Below are 24319 nucleotides of genomic sequence, written 5' to 3' on the forward strand. Positions count from 1 at the left end.
TCAGAGGTTGGGGTGTTGTTCAACATTGTTTTATGATGACTATTATTTTGGGTTTGACATGATTTGTTGGGTGAAAAAAAATATCACGCAGGGTCACTAGTCTGGTAATTCAGACAATCAGGCTTGTGGCTTCCCTCAGCGATAGGCTTCCCACAATGAGGAATACCACATTAGTGGCCATAATGTAAGAACACAAAATGAGCCCGGTAGACTCAAAGCCTATCTAAGCCAGCATTTAGTTCCCTCAGAGGGCAACCCGATACTTATGGGAAGCCCACAAGCAGTGTCGGATTTACATATAAGCTAAACAAGCTATAGCTTAGGGCCCCACTCTCTTGGGGGCCCCTAAAAAACTTAAAGGAAAAAAAAACTGGATTACATTTCCAAAATATAAGATAAAAAACAAATAAAATAAAACCTACATACCTATTAGGTCCATAAATTACCATATAGCATATATTCAACACACACAAAAACAGTGACAATTTGTTGTTGACAAAGGACAGCTGGACATATAAAGGGCCCCATTACCTTCAGTAGCTTAGGGCCTCATCAAACCTAAATCCGCCCCTGCCCACAAGCAGGCCATGAACTCAATGACACTGTTCCATTCATGTTCTCCAGCAACTGGTACCCAGAAGCATACTGATTCTGATACTGGAGGTAATATATAGTCATCACAACTAGCAGTCATTTCCAGTCTTCAGAAACACCTGATTCCAAAGACAGGCGTGATTCATCTGTAAGCAAATTTCAAACATTATGCGCTGTTTACTTTTCAGATGTTGGCTCAGCACAAAGAACAACTTTATATGGAGTTTTATAGGACCAGCATGTCTAATCATTCTTGTAAGTATGGCTTTTTTATTATTGGGGTGCATAAAATTGATAATAAAAGGTGTATAATAATCACTAACCCATCGCTGTCCCACCTGTGAGTGCTAATTATATGGTAAAATGAACTATTTTAGCTGTTTTTAAATAGCCACGCTGAAATATGCTTATCTATTACTTTGCCTGTCTCGCAGACATATGTTTGATTAACTAATGTTTCATTTGAGGGTCTGTTTCTTTCAACCTGACGGCCTGAGGGAACGGCATTCTCTGTAGCAATTCTGGTATGTAAGATGTAGCATCTTTACATGTCAGTGATATCTCTGCAGAACTCAGCAGGAGGGATACACAGACACTATGCCAGGAGACAGATAATCTGGTATTTCAAATGCTGAGTTACTTAATCTTTTATCTGTGATCGGTCATCTTTGAAGATTAGGCTGTCATCTTTATGATTTTATCATTCGCGTGTACCCTGCCATCATCAAGGCTATTTTAAACAAAATTGCGACATCAGAGACAAAAACCCACTATTTCACATGGGCAGGCAAGTCAAGAATTGATAGCCTCTATTTCTTCTGGGAAAAAGGAGCCTTTTTAATTCCTACTGGAAATGTTTTCAGGTTTGATCTTTCTGAAACTTTTGGTGTCCCATTATAAACAACAGCAGCAAAATATGGTGTGTGTTTTTTTAAAACAACAACACGCTCGAGTGCATGAAGATATTTTCAAAGTGCCGCTAAGTTACACATGTAAAAATGGATTGAGATCAAGTAAGAAATGTTAGAAGGCAAAGCGATAGAGCAGATGCTGTGAGTAGGCAATTAAGCTGTAGCTTCTGGTCCTTATTTATTTGTTAATAAAATGTGATTAAAGTAGCACACAATACTGCAACTATCAATCTATAAAGCAGTTTGATAGATTAGATAGATGATAGATGATAGATAGATAGATGATAGATAGATAGATAGATAGATAGATAGATAGATAGATAGATGATAGATAGATAGAGGGCTGTTTCTAATAGGGATCTGCCAGTTTCAGTTTCTCTCACTTTCTCATTTTTCCAATTTTAAAAACTTCTCCTTTTAACCTTGGTTTTTGGGCATTAATTTGAAGAATTTCAGGTATTTGTAGCCTGCTTTAGTGGGGTGGGGTCTGTAAGACCAGTCTTTTATTGGTATAGTTGGATTGTGAGGTTTTAATGGTTGGTTACTTGCTTTTTACTGTAATACTGTTTTCGTAAGATGCTTAGAGCCACTTTTGTGAGGAAAGCAACTAATAGATAATCATAAGCATGATTGAATTTACCCACAATTTGCACTTTTAAAATAAAAAAAATCCCTCATTAAATTCAGTGTGAATTTCTCCTAATAAATACAATGTTGTGTAGTTTTTGACTATCACTGACATCTCCCCCAGTAATTCCCCCTAATATAATTTTCACAAATATATGCATTTTCACAAATATATGCATGTCAAAGCACATATTTTGTACATATGGTTGGATAACTGCACTGCAAAGTTTAGAAAAGTGTGAATTTTCAAAGATATATGTGTTTTAGTTTGTGTATTGGTTCAAGAAGTGTGAATTAAGCAGTTTCTCATGAAAAGGCAAGCAAAATAACGCACACACCCATCTCTTGTATCCAATGGCATCCCTTACACAGACAGAAGGCTGTCTTTGATCCGACAAAGGCTTCCATTAGTGGAAAGGGAAGGGTTTTTCTTACTGATTTCCTCTCCATACTTCAGCTACTCTGTGTTACTTCAACCTTTCAGAGTGGATAGTGGTGGTGTCTTCATTAGGAAAGAAGAATCAAATCCTTATTCCACTAAGAGAAGCTTTGGTGAACCAATGTGCTGAACACCATTAGGACCAACCTACATACAAGCTCTTTCAGATTATAGCCAAAGGATAATTTGGTTTTTCCTGATCCAGGGACCCATAAGTACTGCCCCACACATGCCCAGATGCCTGGAGTTCATGCACACATTCCTGAACTCATCAGCAATGATGTTAACCTGACAATCAAAACATCTTGAAATATTCACAAGTAAATATGGCTTAGTACCCAATTGCAAACAAGAATTTCAGGTTGAAGAAGTGAAATGCAATCCAAAATATAATGGCAGCTGTCATTCATTGAGAGGCATTGAGTTATGGGTAACCCCTGCTTATAGATTCCGTATGGCAACATTACAAATTTTGTTAACATAAATATTTGCAGTGTTCTGTTTCAGTAAGTTGCATTCCATTTTTATTTTTGGCCTGGATGGAGTGAAGAAGCTATTTTGAACAAGATGGCAGAGGTTTTCAGAAATAGGGCACTGTGTTGTTTTATGGAGCAGGAATTAGAAGAATAACTGAAACCGCCAGAATGAAACTGTACATGATTGTGGCTTTCAAGCACTAATGGGTAGATAGACTGGAAAGAGAAGTTGCTGAATTGCAACTTATTACCAAACTTAAAACCATGGAGAGACCTGGTCTGAATAGAGACATTGGATTCTTAGCTCATTGTACATGATAAAGCTATTTTAGCCATCTCACCCCTTGCTTTTTCCTGTAAGACCAATTGCAGTCATTAAACAGTCGTCAACAGCTTTACCACACCTATCAGCCAATCACCTGTTCCCACCTCCCTTCTGAGTAATACCCCTCCCCACCCAGTGTTGTGTAGTGGTTAAGAGTGGTAGACTCGTAATCTGGTGAACCGGGTTTGCGTCGCCGCTCCTCCACATGCAGCTGCTGGGTGACCTTGGGCTAGTCACCCTTCTTTGGAGTCTCTCAGCTCCACTCACCTCACAGAGTGTTTGTTGTGGGGGAGGAAGGGAAAGGAGGATGTTAGCTGCTTTGAGACTCCTTAAAAGGGAGTGAAAGGCAGGATATCAAATCCAAACTCTTCTTCTTCTTCTCTCACTATATATAAGGGTCTGGTGACTTCTGTTTCAGTGTATCTGAAGAAGTGTGCATGCACACGAAAGCTTATGCCCAGAACAAACTAAGGTGCTACTGGAAGTAATTTTTTTGTTTTGTTTTGTTTCGGGTAGATGGCAACAATTTCATAGCCTTTTCAAAGCAATCTTTTCTGGACTTCAGCTCTCAAGTAAAGCACACACAAATATGCCACAGCTTTACTGCTTTCTTAGAAACATTATACCTTTAGTGAGCAGGAAAACATCTCAGCCAAGATCCAAAGAACTCCTTGGGGTGCACCAAAGGGCTTGGACAATAGACGTGGGCCTAGTGGGACTTTTCATCTTACTCCATTTAGAGGCTGACCACTATGCCAAAACCCAACTGTTTTTGAACTATCTTTCCATTGCAAAAGAGAAGTATTGAAGAAACACAAGGCCAAAGTTCTCTTGGGCAGACAGAACTATTCACACAGTCCTGTAGATACAAGGTGTATATTTTAAATAGATCTTTTTGCTATTGCAAAGACCTGTGTTGGGGGAGTTTATTGAGTTAGACTATGCTGTGATATTATTTGAAGGCTGCATATAACTTAATGAGTGCATGCCTGTAGATTTCTTTGGGTACTTCAGATACTTCTTTTGAGGTAGATCTGACATGGCTTCATAGAAAAGCCTAGTTCACTTAGACATTTCTCTAAAAGCACTTGTTCTTCTCTGAGCATATCAACAACACCTTTTCCCCTCTAACGTACGTACTCATTAATACCAATCTGCCATTAGAATTCTGAAGTGCATGCCATTAGCCTCATTGATCATATCAAGCATTTTTTATTGTTATTCTCTGGGTAAGTATACATGAAAAGGACTGGGTCAGACATTTGATAGATTGAACTACAGGGGGAAAGGAGTACTTTAAACCTGCATAAAACAAGCTGCAAGCTAAAGATAATTTCCCCAACTTGTTTCTCTTAACAGCCTTTCCAGCACTGCAACCAATATATCTAAGGCTGTGTTTCAGATTAGATCAATGCACACAAGTCATGTAGGATGGGGGGGGGGTTGCAATTATCTAATTTTAAAACAGAGTAACGAAGGTGGTGCAGGAGATTGGGAAATAAAGAAAAGCTGCCAGCATAAGTAGGGAAGAATAATTATGATCCATGGACAAGAAGTGCTATAAAATGATAGGGTGAAATAATTATTATATTTATTTAGGGGTTAACCCAAACCTTTTCCAGCAACAACAGGGCTTGAGAGACATCACCATTTTCGCAGCCAGTGCAGAAAGTGGGGGCAGGGACAAATACACTTGAAGTTGAACAGACTTCAAGGCTGGTATGGTGAAGAGGCCTGGATCAGGCCCATAGACATCATGCAACAGCAGCAAAGGGTGCTGTTCCAGCTCTGCCCCCCAAAATGCCCCATTTGTGGGTTTCTTAAATAACTTCCACTGTGGGAGGACTGGATTTCATCAGGCCCATACATAGGGGAAAGGGTTAAACATGAAACTTTCCCCTGCACACAGTGCTGGTGCTGAATACCAACTATTTAAACTTCCAATCATGCAATTAATGTCATGTCTGTTTTGACCCCTGAAGCGCCTGCATGTCTTACTCAAAAGCAAGTCCCGCTGAGTTCAGTGGGATTTATTACTGGTATCTGTGTCCAGTTTTTCAACAATATTTTTTTTTCAAAAATTAGACATACCCTTCACAAAACCTTTAATCTCTTCTCCCCTCTTTTCTTTCCCCCTCCCAGTATTTCTTCTTGTTGTTGTTCTTAAATATTTTCCAGTGCTGTGTCAAACTAGAGGAAATAACTAAAGCATTTGGGCAGGTGTATTCATCAGGGAGATGATAATGAGAGAAATCAGACAGCAAGACATACCTTTCATTGTTTGACTGCCAGCTTGTGTGCAATTTCAGGCAATTAATATGGCATACATTTTCGTTTTCCGGCTTAAGCTGTTGCATTGTTATCAGCTTAACTCCCTTCCATCCTGACTGAACAGCACCGAAGCAGCATTTTCACCCATCCGTTAGCCAGAAGACAGAAATCTGTCCTCATTCATGCCAGATTGCACATCAGAATTCAAGCTTGTTAATTCTAACATTGATAATAAGGGTCATTGGGGAGAATGATGCCTATGCAGCTGCTCCTGAACATCAGACGTTTTTGAAGGAGCCATATCTAATATGATATTTTTTTAAAGCAAGTATATAACTAAAAGAGCAGCAGGAGACATCTCTCTCCCCACCACCACCATCCCCGTTTTTCTAAGATTTGACATCAGCATATAGATGGTTTCATCAATTATTGAGCGAGAGCCTGAGAAAGTAGAAAAGAGATGATTTGGGAGCTTCATTTTTGAAGTTTTGAATGTGAAGCACTCAACAGACTCAGAAGTAGTGTGTCAAAATCTTTAGAATTAGCTTTCCCTTTCCTGGGTTGTCTCTTTTTTTGTAGAAACAGAGAGCTGCAGAAGGTCTTATCCATGAGAAGCTTTGATACCAGACAGTTTTCAGTAGTCTTCTATCAGAAGGTGGGGGGGGGTACAAAAGGGGATCGTCTCCCTTTGAATTTGCTTATATTCAGAATAGTTGCTTTTTGAATTGTTCAGCTACAGTACAGTTTGTAAAGGATTGTTTTGATTGCACTTGCCTCCAAGCAGTTTAACCTTAATTATTTTTATAATGCTCCCCCCCACACACTTTCTGCACTGTTCAGCTTCATATTTTTTCATGCAGGTACAAAAGAGTGTTGTTGCACATTACAGAAAAGTAAGAATGGAGCCGAGTAAAATTGGAATGCTTTTGCCAATTAAGATCTGTATAAATTGTAATAATAATAACAGTTGCAAAACGTATAGGGCATAAAGATGCAAAAAAATTATAGCTTGCCTCAGTGAGAGGAGCAATTAAGACTTGGCCTAACAATGGACGTCGAAGTAATTCCTTCGGTCTCGATGGGATATTTACATTCATATATAATCCACTAACATCCTATGCCTATCAGAAGTCCTACTGAGTTCAATGGGGCTTACTTCCAGGTAAATGAATATAAAATCACAGGCTAATTCAAGCAAATGTTGGGCAACTTCTAATTGCATACTGGGGCGGGGGGGTGGCTTCACCAGCATCTGCAGGTCCCCAAACCAGTCATTTGAGATTGCTGCCTACATCTGCAAACATGCCACCCACAGTAGCCTTTCTGAAATCGTTGGGACTGCACAAGGAAAAACAGCAGGAACAATAGCACCTTGTAAGAGCAAGCACTCTTCTTACTGTGTGAAGAAGAGGAATGGGGGGGGACACCCCTATCTATGATTAATTGATTGGATGGGTTCTACTGTGACTATGACTCCAAGTCAACACAGATCTGTTGCATATGCATTAACAGATTTTTGTGTATTTTAAAACCCTTAGCACTCAATTAAAAATTATGGTTGGTTATGCTAACTCTAGAATTATTTTACATAATATCAAGTATTAATATATGTACTCGTAAGACAACATCAGGGCATTCTCCTGCTCTGTGAAAAACATTGTGAAGACCTATCATCCCAATGGCTAGCATTTTAACTGTACGAACAAGTGAAGGCTTTCTTCTGGGTTAACGGCGCATTATGTGCAAATGCACATATTAGAACCATGATATAATCCCCCCTTTTCTTTTTCTTTCTTTTCAAAAAGCAGCTTCAGAGCAGGCAATTGAAAATGGAGAAGTTGTGCATTGTGTGAAGATAATTTCTTTTCCCACAAACTACCCTTCTGCCTTGCATCCTCCAAGCTATGTTTTCCCCTTGCGAGATTTGTATTGCAAAGATGCATTTGAAAGTGTGCAGGGAGAAAAGCCATTTTGTGAGGCAATTTAGGAGGAGGCAAATGAGACTTACCCATTTTGAGAAGAGGCAGCAGGAGATTCTCCAGTTTCTTTCCCATGACCAAAGTGTTTGTCACCAGTTGAAGTACTGTCAGAGTTTCAGCCAGCAGCTTCACAGCACTGAACTGACCCACAGAATGGCCCAATGGAATTTACACACATTGTTCCAAGTGACTTTGCCGGTGGACTTCTGGTATGGATAGGATGGTGTTCTTAGTGAGTCATGTCTGAATTTAAATATCTCATTGTTTTGCCCAACAATGGCCAAGGGAACAATGTTACATCATGACATTACATCATGACATAGCTTCATTCCCATTGGGTCTTTTTTAGGACATTACAGCACTACTGATTGCAGTTTCACTGCTGCTCGAAGTGATGGTTAATGGAGAGAAGCTGGAAGCTTTTTGTCATTGCTAAAGGAAATAAACTATAAAGCAATGTCATGCACCTGCCTTTCATTGAATGGGCTTCTGTTGGGTTGTTAGCAACTTAAAGCAGAACATGTCATGTTTCCCATCCTGTTCCTAGTCATATCTTTAGAAAGCTGCCATTCATTTGTTTCAGTGTAATTATATCCCATCTTAAAGACTATGGGCAGGTAAAAATAACAACTATTTTCTATCACAAACATTCACAATTATTACGCAGGCTAAATGAGAAAACAAAGGAAGGGGATCAAAAACATTAGTAAGTATACGCTTCCACTATCCCTGCCTTAAGTTAATGAATGCCAGAGACTGCAGAAAATTAACAGTAACTCTTTTATTGTCTAAAAGTTACTGCACAAGAATCGTAACAAACCCACTAAGGCAAAACATTGTAGGGCTTTCGTCTTAGTTCATATGTAATTTTGCATGTCATACTATATAGGGCATTGCCTAACTGCTAAAGACCACATTTCCCCTAGTGCAATGCCTACCAGATTGGGACAGGGGAGAAATCTGATCTACATTTATAGAAGAAGCTATTTCTGAAACAATGTGTGAACCAAAACCCAGTCATCTTTTCACATTCACACTTCTCTGAATTTTTCAATACAGTTGTCCGGCAAAATAATGTGTACAAAAAATGCATATATAAGGGTAAAATCTGCATGGAAAGGCATATGTTTGTGAAAATAGCATTCAGAACTGCATTATATAGAGCAATATTGATTTGCAAAGGTATGTGTATTAAAAGATGTCTATCAGGAGAAATTCACAGTAAAAATGCTGCTGAATTTTCATGAGAACTTATTCAAAATATTTGAAACTGATGTGGAAATGTGGAATGCTCAACTTAAGAGTGGGAAATGAGAATATGAGAGAAAGCAGAATTGACTGATTCAGCCATCCATCCTTAACTACCAGTCAGCCAAGACAGTGTATTATGCCTATTCTAATATCCTTTCTTCTCCCTCATTCTTCAAACTGAGGTTTCCATCATCAAAATTTGTCTTCCTCTGTTAAATGCCACCCATTACCACAAAAATTACAGCTGGTGGATTTAATTACTCTCCTCACAGCAATTTAACATGCTTCACCCTCCTCCTGCCAACACCATCAGATTTCCCATAACCCACTATGAATAGGCAGGAGAAATTATTCTCCTTTGAAGCTGAGGTGACAAAATCTAAGTGAAGCATTCATATATATGTACACCAAAAATTGCTCTAGAAAACTATTAGATGCTCGTGGCCTTTCTTTGGATAATTCTGAACAAAGTCTATGGCTAGGCAAATCAAAATTCAGCTCTTCTTCCTGTATGCCAGCATAAGGCAAGAAACACATTCAAAGCCAGCTGTTTAAGCAAACTGCCAACAGAAGATGAAATAACTTGTATTCCTCAGATGTGTGCTCAATATGGAGCTGTCTGGATGTCTTACAACTCAGTCATGGATCCTAATGCAAAATCTAACAAGCTAGGATATCATATGGTCTTGTAATTCTCTCTGAAGGAACTTAGAATTACAATGATTCATACTTGCTGTTTTTTCCATCTGTAAACAGGCACAATAGTACATTGGCAGGTTTCTTTGTATACTGTAGTGTTCAATAGCTTTTCATTTAAAAGATGTTTTACTTTTTTGTTGTTTACACAGAAAGCTGTGGAATCAGATATTGCTAAGAATATAAATAAGCTACAGTATGGGCAGCTATGCCTTGTCAAATACCTTTGGGATCAAGCAGTTTGAAATAGTTTCAGGGACAAATACAAATCGCTACCCCACAACAGGCTTGGCTGTAGCTGGGGACCACAAGAATGATCCAATATCCTTTGTACCTGGAAATAATCCAGATTCACGTTCTCATAACTTGAGAATCTCGATTCAGTCCATTCAGTATTCCTGTAATGCTACCAGTACATCTTTCTCTATGACAGCTAGTAGAAAGAAAAAATGTTGCATGCTGAGACCCTGAGACCACCCCCTTGTTGATGAATAAGACACAAGGACATGGATATTAGGTTAATGTTATTGGGCAAATTTAGGCCACAACTTCATTGGTTACAGAATGTGAGCAGGATTGGCTTAGACATTGGAATTGACCCGACTGTATCTGACTCCTGCCCATCACGTTGGGAGTCCAGTAAGGTTCAACCACCAGTAGGGGGAGCCCTGTCAATGCAAACCAACTCAAGCTCCCCCTGGTTTCCCGATGGGGTCGTGGCATGGCCCTAGCCCTACCCCAGGCTTCGGACAAGATCCACACCCCCAGATTCCTTTAATGGAATACCCTTAAGCTTGGAGGGGCAGGTGATGGCCACACCTCCCTTCCCCCATCATAAGATCAATCAGTGCCTAACGATCGAGGAAGCGAGCCAAGAGGAAGCTCTCTGGTTCGCGCCTCAGTTTAAATGGGGCCCATCCATGCCCGTCCGCCCCGCCCCCTGCCAGCAGATTGGCTGCCTGGTGAATGATGTGGCCGGAAACCTCTGGGTGATGTGGGACTTCGTCCCCTGCTCCTGGAGGGGAGTGGGTGGCCACGTGGTCCACCGCAACTTCTCCCCACTGGGAAGTGGAGCGGATTTGTAGGCTACCGTATTCTGTCTGCATTCCCTGAAAAGCCAAGAAGCCTTTTCTTTCTGAATCTCCTTCCAGGAAGCAATCTCGCAGTTGGACACTGAAAATGGGTTTCCCTGCTGTTTGAGAGTAGCCCTACTTTAATAAGTGTCCTTGGCTCTCATGGATATCTGTGGAAGACAAGCTTCTCAGCTTGTTAACCCGAAAGGATCATTTCACCACAGCATTGCCTGTTGAGCTACTAAACAATACTCAGCCATACCCCCTCCCCTTAATTCTTTGACTATGCACACACTCCCATTTAATCTGCATCCAGTGTGTTCCCACCACTGGTTTGGGAAGCAGTGTACACATGACATTAGCCACAGTCCACATCTATTTTGTCATTTCCTATGAAGCACTGCATTTTGATGTGTTTGCCCCCAAACCAACTTCAACGGGAACAGAGAAAAAGAACAAACTAATTGCACTTTAAGCTGGTCATGTGTTCACAGCCTTTATCATGACATAACCCTTCTCTCTTCTTACCTCTCTCCTTGCTGTGTTTTTTTTATAAAAAAAATCATATGATGGATTCATATGACCTCAGTTGGTAGAGCATGAGACTCTGCTAATCTCAGGGTCATGGGTTTGATCCCTATGTTGTGCAAAAATATTCCTGCACTGCAGGCAGTTGGACTAGATGACTCTTCTGGTCCCTTCCAGCTCTCTGATTCTCTGATTCTGTGACCTTTTTCCCAATATAGTTTTGTTTTGAGTTTTTCCCATTTTGGAAAATGCAGTGTAGAGTTTTTCACTTGATTTTGAGACCCACACATATCTGACCCATCTAACCATGTATATGTGATAGATTCGTTGAATCCTTTCTCCCAACTCAAAGGGGGGTGGCTTTGGAGGGGAAGTGCATTTGGGGGGATGTAGTGGAGAGTTGTGCTACCTAAACATAAAAAAATTAGGCTAATTTCATTGCTGCCCATTTAGATTTTGCATTCACATTACTGTTGAGGAAAAAGCATAAGCCTTTTCGTGTTGATGTAAGAATGCAAAAATTGCAGATTTCAGTCTCCTGCATAACCTATCTTTTTACAGCAGCTCATTATTTGTTACCACAGATAATGATGTAAAGAGGTAATGAGAGCTATGATACAGGACATCGAAATTACAGCAGGGCACATTTGACCATGCTTTTGCACATCTTCCATCCGTCATTTAATGTGTTCTTGAGGAATACACATGGTTTCAATGGGACTTGTGCAGGAGATCTTTCCAGTGGATTGTGCCTCATGGGTCGCATCTCTGAACCTCCCGCTATTAACATCATCCCATTATTAACAGCATTATTTGGACCCGACATGTCATTTCACCCAATGAAAAAGAAAACAATAAATACTAGTAGCCATTAATGTTAAACAGTCCTAACCATGAACAGCACACAATGAAAGTGAATGATTATACTAGTAGATCTCTCACAAGCAGAAAATTACACCATTAGGACCAGAGTCATGTGGGTGGCTCTGGGTTGAAAGCTACATTCTTTTGTATATGAGAAGCCATGTATTTGTTTATTTAATTGTACAGGAAAGTCCAAGGTTTTTCCTTTGTCAAGCAATAGGAATTATAGTTGGCTCTTGTCCAGAATCATCTTGCTTTTATGAGTGTTCTTGGTGTATTTAAAACTCAGACGATAGTTTCCAACTTTAATTCTCCCTCTAGTACACTTCAACTACTCACCCACTTACAGCAGATGGTGTAAGACCACAAAATAAAAACAGGTGGGAAGGGGACCCACCTTTCTAAGAATATATTCAAAACTGTTACTTAAACACTTAAGAACTTTCAAAGGACATCTGTAAATTCCATACGAGCTTAGAAACTTTGATATATAGTGTATCTCAAGCACCAGGACTTTGGTGTGGCACAAAATATGGGGAGGGAAATGTGAGCATTAAAATACTGTCTCCAAATCTACGGAGAGATAGCATCCATTGTTACAGGAACGTATCTTGAGAAAGCACTTAAAATGACATAATCAAATTTTCAAAACAGAGGGAAGCAAAGAAAGATGCATGGCAGAAGACAGAAAGAGAGGGATAGGGCATGGAAATTAAGGGAGATGATGGCAGGTATGTTTAAAATGGAGAAAAGAAGAATTAAACATACAACAGGAGGCACACTGGGTTAGATCCAATGGTGCCCTTCCATCTGTGGAAGCTCCTACCCATGAGTCAGGAAGCAATTTTCTGGATTCCCATTTCCTCTGGTAACCTCTCACACTACTTTTCACACTATGCTTGAGGGATCCTTACATTAAAAAGTAGATGGGAGGATGCATGGTGATGGGTAAATAGGGAATCAGTGAAATTCACCTCGTCTCTTCCATGAGTGCAAACCTGAAATGACCATTCCATGAGCAGAACTACACTCCAAAACCAACCCATAATTAGGACAGAGACGCATGAAGTTGAAATTAAATTCCTAGTTTGCCACTTAGATGCCACCTAGATGTCAAAGAGTATGAGAGCATTGTCTAGACTAGATGATTAGGCTGATGCCATTTACATTAGCTATCTAGTTTCCTAAAACTTCATGCATCCTCCAAGTATCACCCTTTTGTGTTCCGACTACATTTTGCCCCGCTTATAATAAGAGCATTCCAAACTCACATTATGCCAGCTAGAGATAAAGTGAATAATTTCCTCTGTTATTCACCAGAATATGTATATTATATAAAAGCCTGCATATAATTATTATAATGGTCAAATTAATTGTATAATTAACTTCAAGAACTGTTGGTTTCAGAAGTATTATGTATATCAGAATTTTAAATATTGGTGCTAATAGCAGATTCCCTCCAAACAGCTTCTTCGGGGTTTGGTGTTAGGAATGCAGTATGCATGGGAAAGGCCTTAGCCCCATTTTTCTATCTGCCACATTCATATTGACCTCCACATTTATTGTACATTAGCAAACATGTATTTAACAAAGTTAATATATTAAATGTGTTAAATGCATGACATAAACTTCCTGGCCTGGACTTCTCTTCTTTCGTCTCCCTGCCCCCCACCCCCAAGACTTTCTTCAGGTCTTTTAAGTAGCCCCTGAAAAGATGGACTGTCTCAGGTTGTTTCTTCACTAACTACCTAGTAGTTATTACTAAGCACAAGGGATTGTGAACTGTTAAGTGTGGTAATACATCATAGAGGTGTTTTGCCCCCTCTTTGGGCATTATGCCTGAATTGGAAACATCAGTCCATGTTGGGGGTCACTGTTCCAAACATCCTTATGCCTGCCCACTTAGTCTCAGACGTTTTGATGTTGAACATAGAAGGTCTGAAGGGGATTCTATCCACATCCACTTGAAGGTGAGTAGAAATCACCATACAACCACGAGCTCTGCTAAACTAGCCTCCCTACTCTGTGGATACCACCCAAAACTGCAGGTAGATGCTCCCATCAGATCTTCTTTGCTCAACACAGGAAGGTATGGAATAGAGAGATTTTACAGTCTGCACACAGAGAGATGTTGGAGGCAGGGCTGGCACACATAGCCCTGGGTCACCTACATTCAGGATTTTCTGTTCAGAAATAAAGCATATGTGTTTCTAAAATAATGCCTTTGTGATCAAACCCAGACTGTGGTTAAGACAAATTCTTAATTGTCCACCCCACCAACATCTCCCATCTAGGCTTCCCATCATGGACCCTACAATGGGCTTCCAATTGCTGTTTTAAATATGAGTGGGGTTTTCCCCCCCCCTTTCTCTTGAAGCATATAGATGAGGAAACAAGTGGATGTTACATTAATATTACTCAGTCAGCAGATGCAAATCCATAAGAACCAACTGGCACAATTGCAATCAAGAATTCACAGACAAAATGCAAAAAGCTAGCCAGCTGAAATGTAGCTCATTCAGTATATTTTTAGAATTTCACAAATCCAAGGGGAAAGATGAGGGGAAGGGGTAGGACACCAGCAATGGCCCACAACAGCAGGAGTCCTCAGGCATTGCTCCACAGCAGGCTCTCTCTATGTGTCCACCTACCAGCACTTTTGGTCTGGTACAAACCCACTTAGGGTCACTGTGTAAACTGAGGTTTGTGGTGTTGGGTAAATGAAAAAGCAGGTAGGACTAAACTCAAAGGATGTTTTTCTTCGGAAAGGAGAATCAGGGTGGGGTAGGAAGTCAGGAAACAGCTAGGTAAGGCTTGCAGATGCATGTGCCTGCAACAGTTCCTGTTTATTATTGTGGTTCAAACACAATTTTCTCTCTGGGTTACTTACTTAATGGAAAGATATTTATTCCACTTTCCCACTATAAAAGCATTCAATGTAGTGTACAACACCAACAAATGAAAACAACACATTTAAAACTAATTGAATAGTTTTATCGATAAAAAGATGTCCCAACTGGTTAATATCAATAGATATTATTCGCCACCATTTTCACCAGCAGCACCTCCAATTAAAGCTGACAGTTCTCAAGTGAAAGCTTTTTGACTTGCCCTTCAGTTATGCCAGATGGATTTCTTTATCTGAGGAACCAATTCCATGCACGCTGGGGAAATAATATGTGAACAAGTTTGTGGGCACATACAAACTCTACTTGTGTGGGCTTTGCCTGTACAGTTGTGGGCCCCTGAATAAGTAAACAAATCAAGCAAACAAAGTCTATTTGCATACCATTTAGATTGTGCAGGCCATAGTTTCCCCAACTTCCCCTCCACCGACCATTTGCTTAGGGTCTTGGTGAACCACTTACCTCTTTCTGCACATAGTAGCACTTGAAATACACAGGCTAGATGCTGTGTGAGTTTCAGATGTAGTTTTTATTGTGTCTATTATTTGTTATATCATATTTAATTGCATTACAATCTGAATACCATAGAACTCTATAAAATTAAAATATTAAGTGTCCTTCACAGATATGTCAGAGACCACCTGAAGGAAAGTCAATGGCCACTGATTGTCCATGGACCATAGTTTGGGAACACCTGGTGTAGGATCTTTCACATAAACAAGGCAGGGGGGTGAAGCCCTGTGCAAACAATTTGTTGTTGTTTGGGGTCTTGGTGGACCACTTACCTCTTTCTGCACATAGTAGCACGTTTAGTTTAGGGCACGTTTAGTCGTGTCCAACTCTTCATGACCCCATGGACCAGAGCACGCCAGGCACTCCTGTCTTCCACTGCCTCCGCAGTTTGGTCAAACTCATGCTGGTAGCTTCGAGAACATCCAACCATCTCATCCTCTGTTGTCCCCTTCTCCTTGTGCCCTCCATCTTTCCCAACATCAGGGTCTTTTCCAGGGAGTCTTCTCTTCTCGTGAGGTGGCCAAAGTATTGGAGCCTCAGCTTCACGATCTTCCAGTGAGCACTCAGGGCTGATTTCCTTAAGAATGGATAGGTTTGATCTTCTTGTAGCCCATGGAACTCTCAAGAGTCTCCTCCAGCACCATAATTCAAAAGCATCAATTCTTCAGCGATCAGCCTTCTTTATGGTCCAGCTCTCACTTCCATACATCACTACTGGGGAAACCATAGCTTTAACTATACGGACCTTTGTTGGCAAGGTGATGTCTCTGCTTTTTAAGCATACAAAGGACCATAGAAATATTGGATGGGGGATACTCAGGCACTGATTCTTCAACTAGAGAGAATTATACATATCCAACTGTCCCTATTTTACTTTGTGGAGTATTGTACAGCTTTTATAAAGCACCAAAGACTACTTCAGAAGCTTTCTTCAGGCAAACTTTGTCCAAGGAATGTGCTGTTGTTATTGATAGATATTTTTATATCTATCATTTTATAGATATCATGGATATTTTTGGTGAATAACTGCTGCTTGTGAATAGCTGATCAGACGCTTCCACTTACTTCAAACACTAGCATAACTTTATTGAACAAACCTCACAGGTACCTAACCTAGCGCTTCCCTGCTACTTTCTAAGGAGCACTTCCTATGTGGGAGAGCTGCTTTCTTTCAAAGTGAAAAGCACCTGATCTCTAAGATATATTGGTATAAGATATTATATCGGATACTATATTACATTATGCTGGGTATTGCATACATTTGGACATTTTCTTTTCTTATTCCATGTGATATATGCACTCAACAAACATCAGTGAGGTTCACAGGTACATTTTTCGTGGCTCACGGCATTCACATCAAAGAAGATGTGAGCATTGCAGGCCCTGAATTCTTCTGGCTTAATTAAAAATCCAAGGCATGGAGGAATTCCTGGTTTACCCCCCTTCCCACCTGTTCCACAACACCCTTTGTCTCCCTTTGGTTTAGACTCTACCTACAAGTCTGAGTTGCCAGCAATGGCATCAGCAGCAATAATGACATTCCAGTCACAGGGAGAGAGAAGAAGGTATGGTCTCTCCCTACCTTCTCCAAAGCCTGGAGGCTTTGGGGAAATGTACTGCACCTGAGGGCCATCAGCACCATTTTTCCTGGTGTGCCCTCAAGGGAAGGGAAGGTGTAAGTTGTGGGCTTACTATATGCTGCTACTGTTGCCACCAGCAGAAAATGGGACAGGAGGATTGGGGGATCAAAGGGCTGGGTGGCTAGGAGAAAGAGGGCTTTGACCCAGAGATAAAGCAGGCTATTGCTCATTTTTGTGGTGGTAGCTCAGACAAAGCCATCACTGCTCAGTAGTATCATTTGTGGTTGGCTCATATGTGGTTCGCTCTCTGATTTATGGTATACTGTTATTTGTTCCATGCCTCGTTTCCATATTTTTCTGGCTTTTTCTTAGTCAAACAAATGCAAAGCTTAATACCAAGTCCATAGTATGTTACCCTTTTTACCAAAAGTACCTTTGAAATTCAAAACTTTTCACTTGTATCTTTTACACCCAAAGATTTTAACGCACCCTTGATGTTGCTAATGTTACTTAGTAGGAAACAGTGGGTTTGTATTTTCAAATGAATATAATGCCTAACCGAGAATACATATTCCATACATCTACTTTGGGGGAGAATTCTGATCCAGAACCTAAAGAGATTTGCCAATAAATTCAATAAACATTTGCAGACTGCTGTTAATTATACACTTGAAAGGATATAGAGTTACATTCGTCTTTGACCTAGGTTACTGTAGTACTCTTTGTTCTATTAAAAGGATCAGAATAGCTCTTTCCTTTCAACAGAAAGAAGGGGTTTGATTTGTTTGCTTTAAATATGAAACACAGATATAATTCCAACGTTCATCTTGTTAAACTGAATACATATATGTATATATTTCCAGGTTAATTTGATTGCTTTTGGTGTCATTATCTATAAAGTATTTCGACAAACAGCCATGCTAAAGCCAGAAGTTAGCTGCTATGAAAATATAAGGTAAATTTCAACTTTGATTCTTTTTAAAAAATGAAAACCAGTTGATTTGAAAACAGCTACCCACTGATGTAATTCTATATTAACATCACTCCTGAAGGAAAGTGTACGTTACACTGCATTAAGGCTTTTTTTCTTGCTGACATATGACTGTACTTGGGTGTCCATTTACCTGTGAGTAAGCCCCACAGAACTCAACAGGATATGTAGCGGAACTTCCCCACCTTCTCCTCCAAGAAGGGCCCAGCAACTCGGCCACCCTACACCACAACTCACCTTTCCATATGATGTGATCCGTTGCCCCATCAACGGATCTTGGCACTTGGCACTTCTTCGGTGCCTGGAGAAGACACCTCACATGTGCATGGCAGGGAAGCAGGCAACTTCCCCCTCAGGGCTGCCAGCAACTGCCCACCGCAGCCGCGGCTGATTCCCACACACTACCTGTCACCCCAAAGCGGCCAAAACCCTGACCATCACTGCCACAACCCTGACCAACGAATGCCTTTGTGGGGGGGCGGCAAAGTTGTTGAGCTTTCTTTGAGGGGAAAAGTTATCCCCCAAAATTAAGTTTTTAGGCTTTGGGGGGATTTTAAAGAAAATCATCATACTTGTTGCCATATGTCCTTTCCCCCCAATACATTTTGCTAGGGGAAAACTCCTAAGCCAAACTCGAGGCATAGTCCCAACTTACAGTGCAATCCTATGCATGCCAACACAGAAATAAATTCTACTGAGTTCACAGAGACTTACTCCCCAGTAAGTGAGTACTGGATTGCAGTCAGGATGCCCATTTTTTTCACTACGGGAGAGCTCAGAATTTGTTTCACTCTCCCATTGAAATCAATGGGGTTGAAAAAACACTTCTCTTCTGTCCCCTTGCTTTCTGGGTGATGCACTCTGTTGGTTGAGGAGAGGGAAATAGGGGGAGGGTTCAACAAACCTGCCTTTTCATTTGTTTGTCTCTCGGGATTGTTTAATTATTATTTTGTGTGCTGCTATGATTTCCCGATCAACTCATTTTCTTTAAAACTGATTTATAGAGACCTTGAAAACCGTTTGTGCTGGCAAGGCTGGAGTGTGTGTGTGTGTGTGTGCTACAGGGACCACTGAAAACAACTTACTGTTTTTGTTGCTTAGAAACACTCCTGCAGTTTCAACTCGCTGCGTTAGATTTATAGTTAGGATTTAGCAATTGTTTGATTGATCACTTTTCTCCTGTTCCTCGCCCTATCAGCTTCACACAGTGCACTGCTTCTAATGAAGTCAAAAAATTATTCATTTTTCTGGAAGCAGCACCAAAAAAGAAAAAGAAAAGAAAAGAGGATTGGGGGGGAGAGAAAAGGCTTTCTTGCGGAAAGGAAGTCCAGCAACTGCTGGACTGAAAATGAAAAAGAAAAACTAATCAAGGAGCTCATTTGTGAGACAACATGGTGTAATTTGTCAGAGTCCATGAGCAGGGCTGGGTGTACTTAGACCACAGTGTGTTAACAAAAAAAGAGGGTGGGGGAATCAGAGGCAATTGATTTGTATGCTATTAGGACATCAGTATTCTGACCCTGCCACAATTTAAAGTTCCCTTGCATTGTAAAAGCGAAATCCTTTTAATATAAAGAGAAAGTCTGGTTTTACAGCCAGCACTATCTCCGAGGCTGAAACTGAGAAACAGCCAAAAGATCCCTTTGATGTCATGCACATGTGCTGACCTAAGAGCATACTATACATTTTTTCCAAGGTTTCTTAGGGGGTATACTTCATAACAGACATATGTTTTACCTTGGGGAATTACACTAACAGTAGATTTAAAATCAAATCATATGGCTCTGCAATACACCAGAGAAAACAGATTTGAAGATTAAGACAGGCAGTGTTTTTAAAAAACCGTCCACTTTTTACACTTTCTTCTGCGATTTTTGTTGCTGTTGGTTTTTTTTCCCGTTTCGTTATGAGAGCAAGAGAATATCATTTCGGCAACAGCACCGCAGCACACCCTAAAGGAGGAACCATGTAACTGCCATGCAGCGTTTAGGGATTTTTCAATTGCAAAAATCATTTCCTGCATATGGTGGGAAAGGGAGGGAGGGAGGGAGAAAATTATAACTCTCTTGCTTCTACCTAGATCTTGTGCACGGGGGGCTCTTTCCCTCCTCTTCCTCCTTGGGGCGACGTGGATCTTTGGCGTGCTTCATGTCATCCAGGGATCAGTGGTCACTGCATACCTTTTTACAATCTTCAATGCATTTCAAGGACTGTTCATCTTCATATTTCTTTGTGTTTTGTCACGAAAAGTGAGTACTTCTTCTACCTAGAAATGCTTCATGTGGCATACCTGTGCCAAAGCCTCCCTTGAAATTTGTAAACCGAAAAGTCCCCTCCTTTTAAAACATCCCTCTCATAAGTTTTCTGCCCCCCACCCTTTAACCTTAGAGATTGCTCTCCCACAGGAGTCATCCCAAAAGGTACAGGCATGGGAAAGCTCACCAGGTAGGGTATTTAAAGGGAAGTTAATTCAGCTGACCCCTTTTTTCACCCCAGCTCGGGGATTGTGCTGCCCCTTAGCAGAAGGCAGCATGGTGTGCTCTGTGTCTGAGAAGCATCAACAGAGAGAAAAGGGTGAAAGATTGTCAGAGGCAGAGAAGCTAGAAGATTTACATTACTGTCCTATCCATATTAGCTGGGCAGTCCCATTTATTTAAATGGGCCGCACTTAACAAGTAAGTGTATTAAGGATTGCAGCCGTAGATGAATAAAATAATTCGTGCACATACATAATTCACAATCATGTCCTAAGACTCTGAAATCTGATTTATGTCTCACAGATCTACAATTTAAGAAGCAATGCATTTCAGATTGTACAGCAATAATCCTATGAAATAATTAAAGAGGTTTACTAACTATAGTCATCTGATTCTGGATTGAAGCCTTTATGTAAGATCCTGCAGTCTGCATTCTGAAAACCCCTTCAGCATCGTCCCTAATCCTCTCTGAGGCCAAATTATGTAAAAACCTTTATAACAGAATAAGCCACACTCTCTGGAAGATGCTTAAAATACATATATTTACCTGTTAATAAGCCACTGTGTTCATTCCATCTTTTCATTTCAGATCCAGGATGAATACTCTAGGTTGTTCAGAAACGTCCCTTGCTGTTTTGGATGCTTAAGGTAAATTGATGGAAAGCTAAGATGAGCAGCACCGTGGAAGAAAGGAGAAAACGAGAGGCTTTAGAAAAATTGCTATATTGTGAAAGTATGAAATGAGCTACTGAGCTGTCATCTCTCTTAAATCAATTACTTTCTCTCCAGTATAGATATTGTACTTAAATGTGCATTCAGGCACACTATATTGTGTACAAACAGCATATCTATACAAGACAGACTGGTTTATTGTGTAACAAATAAGGCTTCTAAAGGAGCTCAGGACTCTTCAGGGCTAATGGTTGTAACTCAGAAGGGAGCAAGCCCAGTGTGCAAAGCTGTTTCTGAGAGTGGCTTTGCTATTAATGTCATACCTGCTGACTTGGAAATGAAAATAATTTAGCTTATTGCTGTTTAAAGAGAGTAAATTCCATTAGAGTGTTAATAAAAAGATTTTACTTTTATCAAAACTCAGTGTCCACTGTTGAAAACAGCTAGATTAAAAATAAGGTTTCTCTCTCTTTCTGTAGATATAATTGTGTGGTTCTGTGTGTGCATCAATGCCTCATTTACATGGAAATAATTAAGGGGCTTGCATCACGAAGGCGGTGCACACATTCCCATTTATTCCAGTTCCAGTGCGCTCCCACCACTGCAGTTTGAAGCCGAGTACACAAGATGTTAGCCACAATCCATACGTACCCCGCAGTATGCCACATTAACATTGTACTTAAGCTGAGGTGTGGGGCAGATGGTTTCATCAACCTGTGAACATAGCCCATCTAAGATAAGGAAAACTCTTATCCTCAACCTCCCCTGCCTTGCAGAACATCTTAAGTAGAAGAAGAGGCCAAGGAGTCCCTAAGATGGTTGGATGGAATCTTGTAACCTCCTTCTGGCAACTCCTGCAGCCAAGCTGGTGCCAAATGTATTGCTCTGCTTTCCTTTGGGCTACATCAGCGAGGCTGAGAAGGGGTCTTGATGTCTGGGAACCCCTGCCTGCCAGGTTTACGTCCTGCTAACACAGCTACTTGCCTTCAGTCCCGGAATCTCATTCCATCAACTCTCGAGACAGATGGGCTTCTTCTCTGAAACGCTGGAGCATAACTGCTAGTTTGTGTAGACAATACTGAAGTTGATGGACCAATGGTCTGACTCAGTGTAACACAATTTCCTGTGTCTGAGCAAAGTATCTTGCATAAAACAATCAAATTTGATTCCAATAAGAGCTCTCCATGTCCAATTTAATCACTGACAGATTGATTTCAAGGAGTCAAAACTTATTTGAGATCTACAGATAGAGAGTCCTTCAGAAGCGCATAGTTCCTCCAGGAGGGTTTGGTTAAAAAAAACTAAATTTACAGGACCGTTCAAATGGCAGGTGAACATAAATGCTTAGATTTAAGTATTAAACTCTCCGCCTATTCAGTGAAATGAATCCCTTCTATTAAATCTGTCAATAAGAGTGCTGCAATACCAGAGTGGCTGCTAATAATGTTGATGATGATAATGATAACAGATCAGTGTTCAGAAAAGAAAACTTAGCTCTACTAAAAGTAATTTGTCCCCTCCCCGTCCACCATTCCATTCTGTATTTGGAACTGACTTTCAAAGACCCTGCAGTTATGTAGGGGGCTAGCATTTAATTATGTTTACCATAAACAAAACACTGGAAATTTCAAGCAGCAAGTGTAGTGTTGCAGAACAGATGCCCTGTTACCACTGTCTGATATGAAGAGCATACCCCCAACATTTCTCTGATGAAAATAGGGACATCCTGTTCCATATTAATAATAATTTTACTATTTATACCACACCCATTTGACTGGGTGGTCCCAGCCACTCTGGGCGGCTTCCAACATGTATAAAACATTTTTTTAAAAAAGCTTCCCTATACAGGGCTGCTTTCAGATGACTCGGGGTCCCATCCAACATTTCTTCGATGAAAATAAGGACATCCTAAGGAAAAGAAGGACATTCCAGGATCAAATCAGAAACCGGGACAGCTTCTGAAAATTGCATAACTGAATGCTCCTCAATATAAAAACAAACAAACAAAACCACACATAGAAAAGGAGCATGTGGTGAGGAAATTAGGCTGGAACTCTTTTCTCCAAAACCTACAGTTGCAGTATTTTTATGATTATTATTAATGAGCAACATACAGTCCCCACCTGCAATGTGAAGTTGTGTAGTCTAATCACAGGTTTTCAATCTCCGTTAGAACCACACCTTAAACACTGAATGCTGTTTTTTCTTGACTCTTCCATTTTCTGCTGAACAACCGCTTCCCACTGTGGCCATTCTAGCATTCAAACCTCTTGGCAACCAGAGGATTATATTTATATTGTAATACTAATGTCAAATGTCAATTTTTGTTTTGTTTTTTTGGGGGGTTGGGGGGTTGTTTTTTGCTTTAAAAACACCTCTGGACACACTAATTATTTACTCACCTTGTTGTAATCACTCCTACTTTCCAATTCCAAGAACCATATCTTCTATTAAACACATGTATTTTTTTTTTCAGTGCACCTCACACATGGTCCCTCCCACACCCCCAAACTACACCACCATCCCTGGCAAAGCATGGGGAGCTCTTCAGGTGTCCAGAAGCCTTCCTTGACAGAGCCCTCCTTCTATGTAAGGGCATGTTATTTTTATGTAACATGCTAATTTGCTAACTTGATGAAGGGTTGAAATCCCTTCTAGATTTCATGGTTTCAAAGCCGCATAAAGAAATAATCAAGGGCCTAGGATTCTGTTACACAATTCAGCAGGAAACCAAAACAATCCAGAAGGGAGTCAACCGCTGTACAGTGGTACCTCGGGTTAAAAACTTAATTTGTTCTGGAGGCCTGTTCTTAACCTGAAACTGTTCTTAACCTGAAGCACCACTTTAGCTAATGGGGCCTCCCGCTGCTGCTGCACCGCTGGAGCACGATTTCTGTTCTCATCCTGAAGCAAAGTTTTTAACCAGAGGTAATATTTCTGGAGTCTGTAACCTGAAGCGTATGTAACCTGAAGCGTATGTAACCCGAGGTACCACTGTACCTCTGCCGAACCTGCTACACAAAGTCTGCAGTACTGTATATGCTTTCAGCTTATATGCACGTAGGCTCTTTGTAGAGACTTGGATCAACATACTGAGGACAATGGAGGGTCTGGCAGGTAGGATAACAACCACTTCTCACGTGTTC

General features: G+C 40.6%; 1 protein-coding gene across 3 annotated transcripts in view; it reads left to right on the forward strand.

The window, feature by feature from the left end:
- Positions 1–21592, forward strand: part of ADGRL4 (adhesion G protein-coupled receptor L4) — an 82424-nt gene extending 60832 nt beyond the window's left edge. For all 3 annotated transcript variants that reach the window (XM_083620879.1, XM_083620881.1, XM_083620880.1), the window contains 4 exons: positions 783–849; positions 17897–17988; positions 20105–20273; positions 21091–21592. In XM_083620879.1, the coding sequence (XP_083477005.1) occupies positions 783–849; positions 17897–17988; positions 20105–20273; positions 21091–21153 (391 nt within the window). In that variant the 3' untranslated portion in view covers positions 21154–21592. The remainder of the gene's footprint in view (positions 1–782; positions 850–17896; positions 17989–20104; positions 20274–21090) is intronic.
- Positions 21593–24319: the final 2727 nt, after the last annotated feature.

The sequence above is a fragment of the Podarcis filfolensis genome, assembly GCF_964270895.1.
Source record: "Podarcis filfolensis genome assembly, chromosome: 6".
NCBI classification, from domain to species: domain Eukaryota; kingdom Metazoa; phylum Chordata; class Lepidosauria; order Squamata; family Lacertidae; genus Podarcis; species Podarcis filfolensis.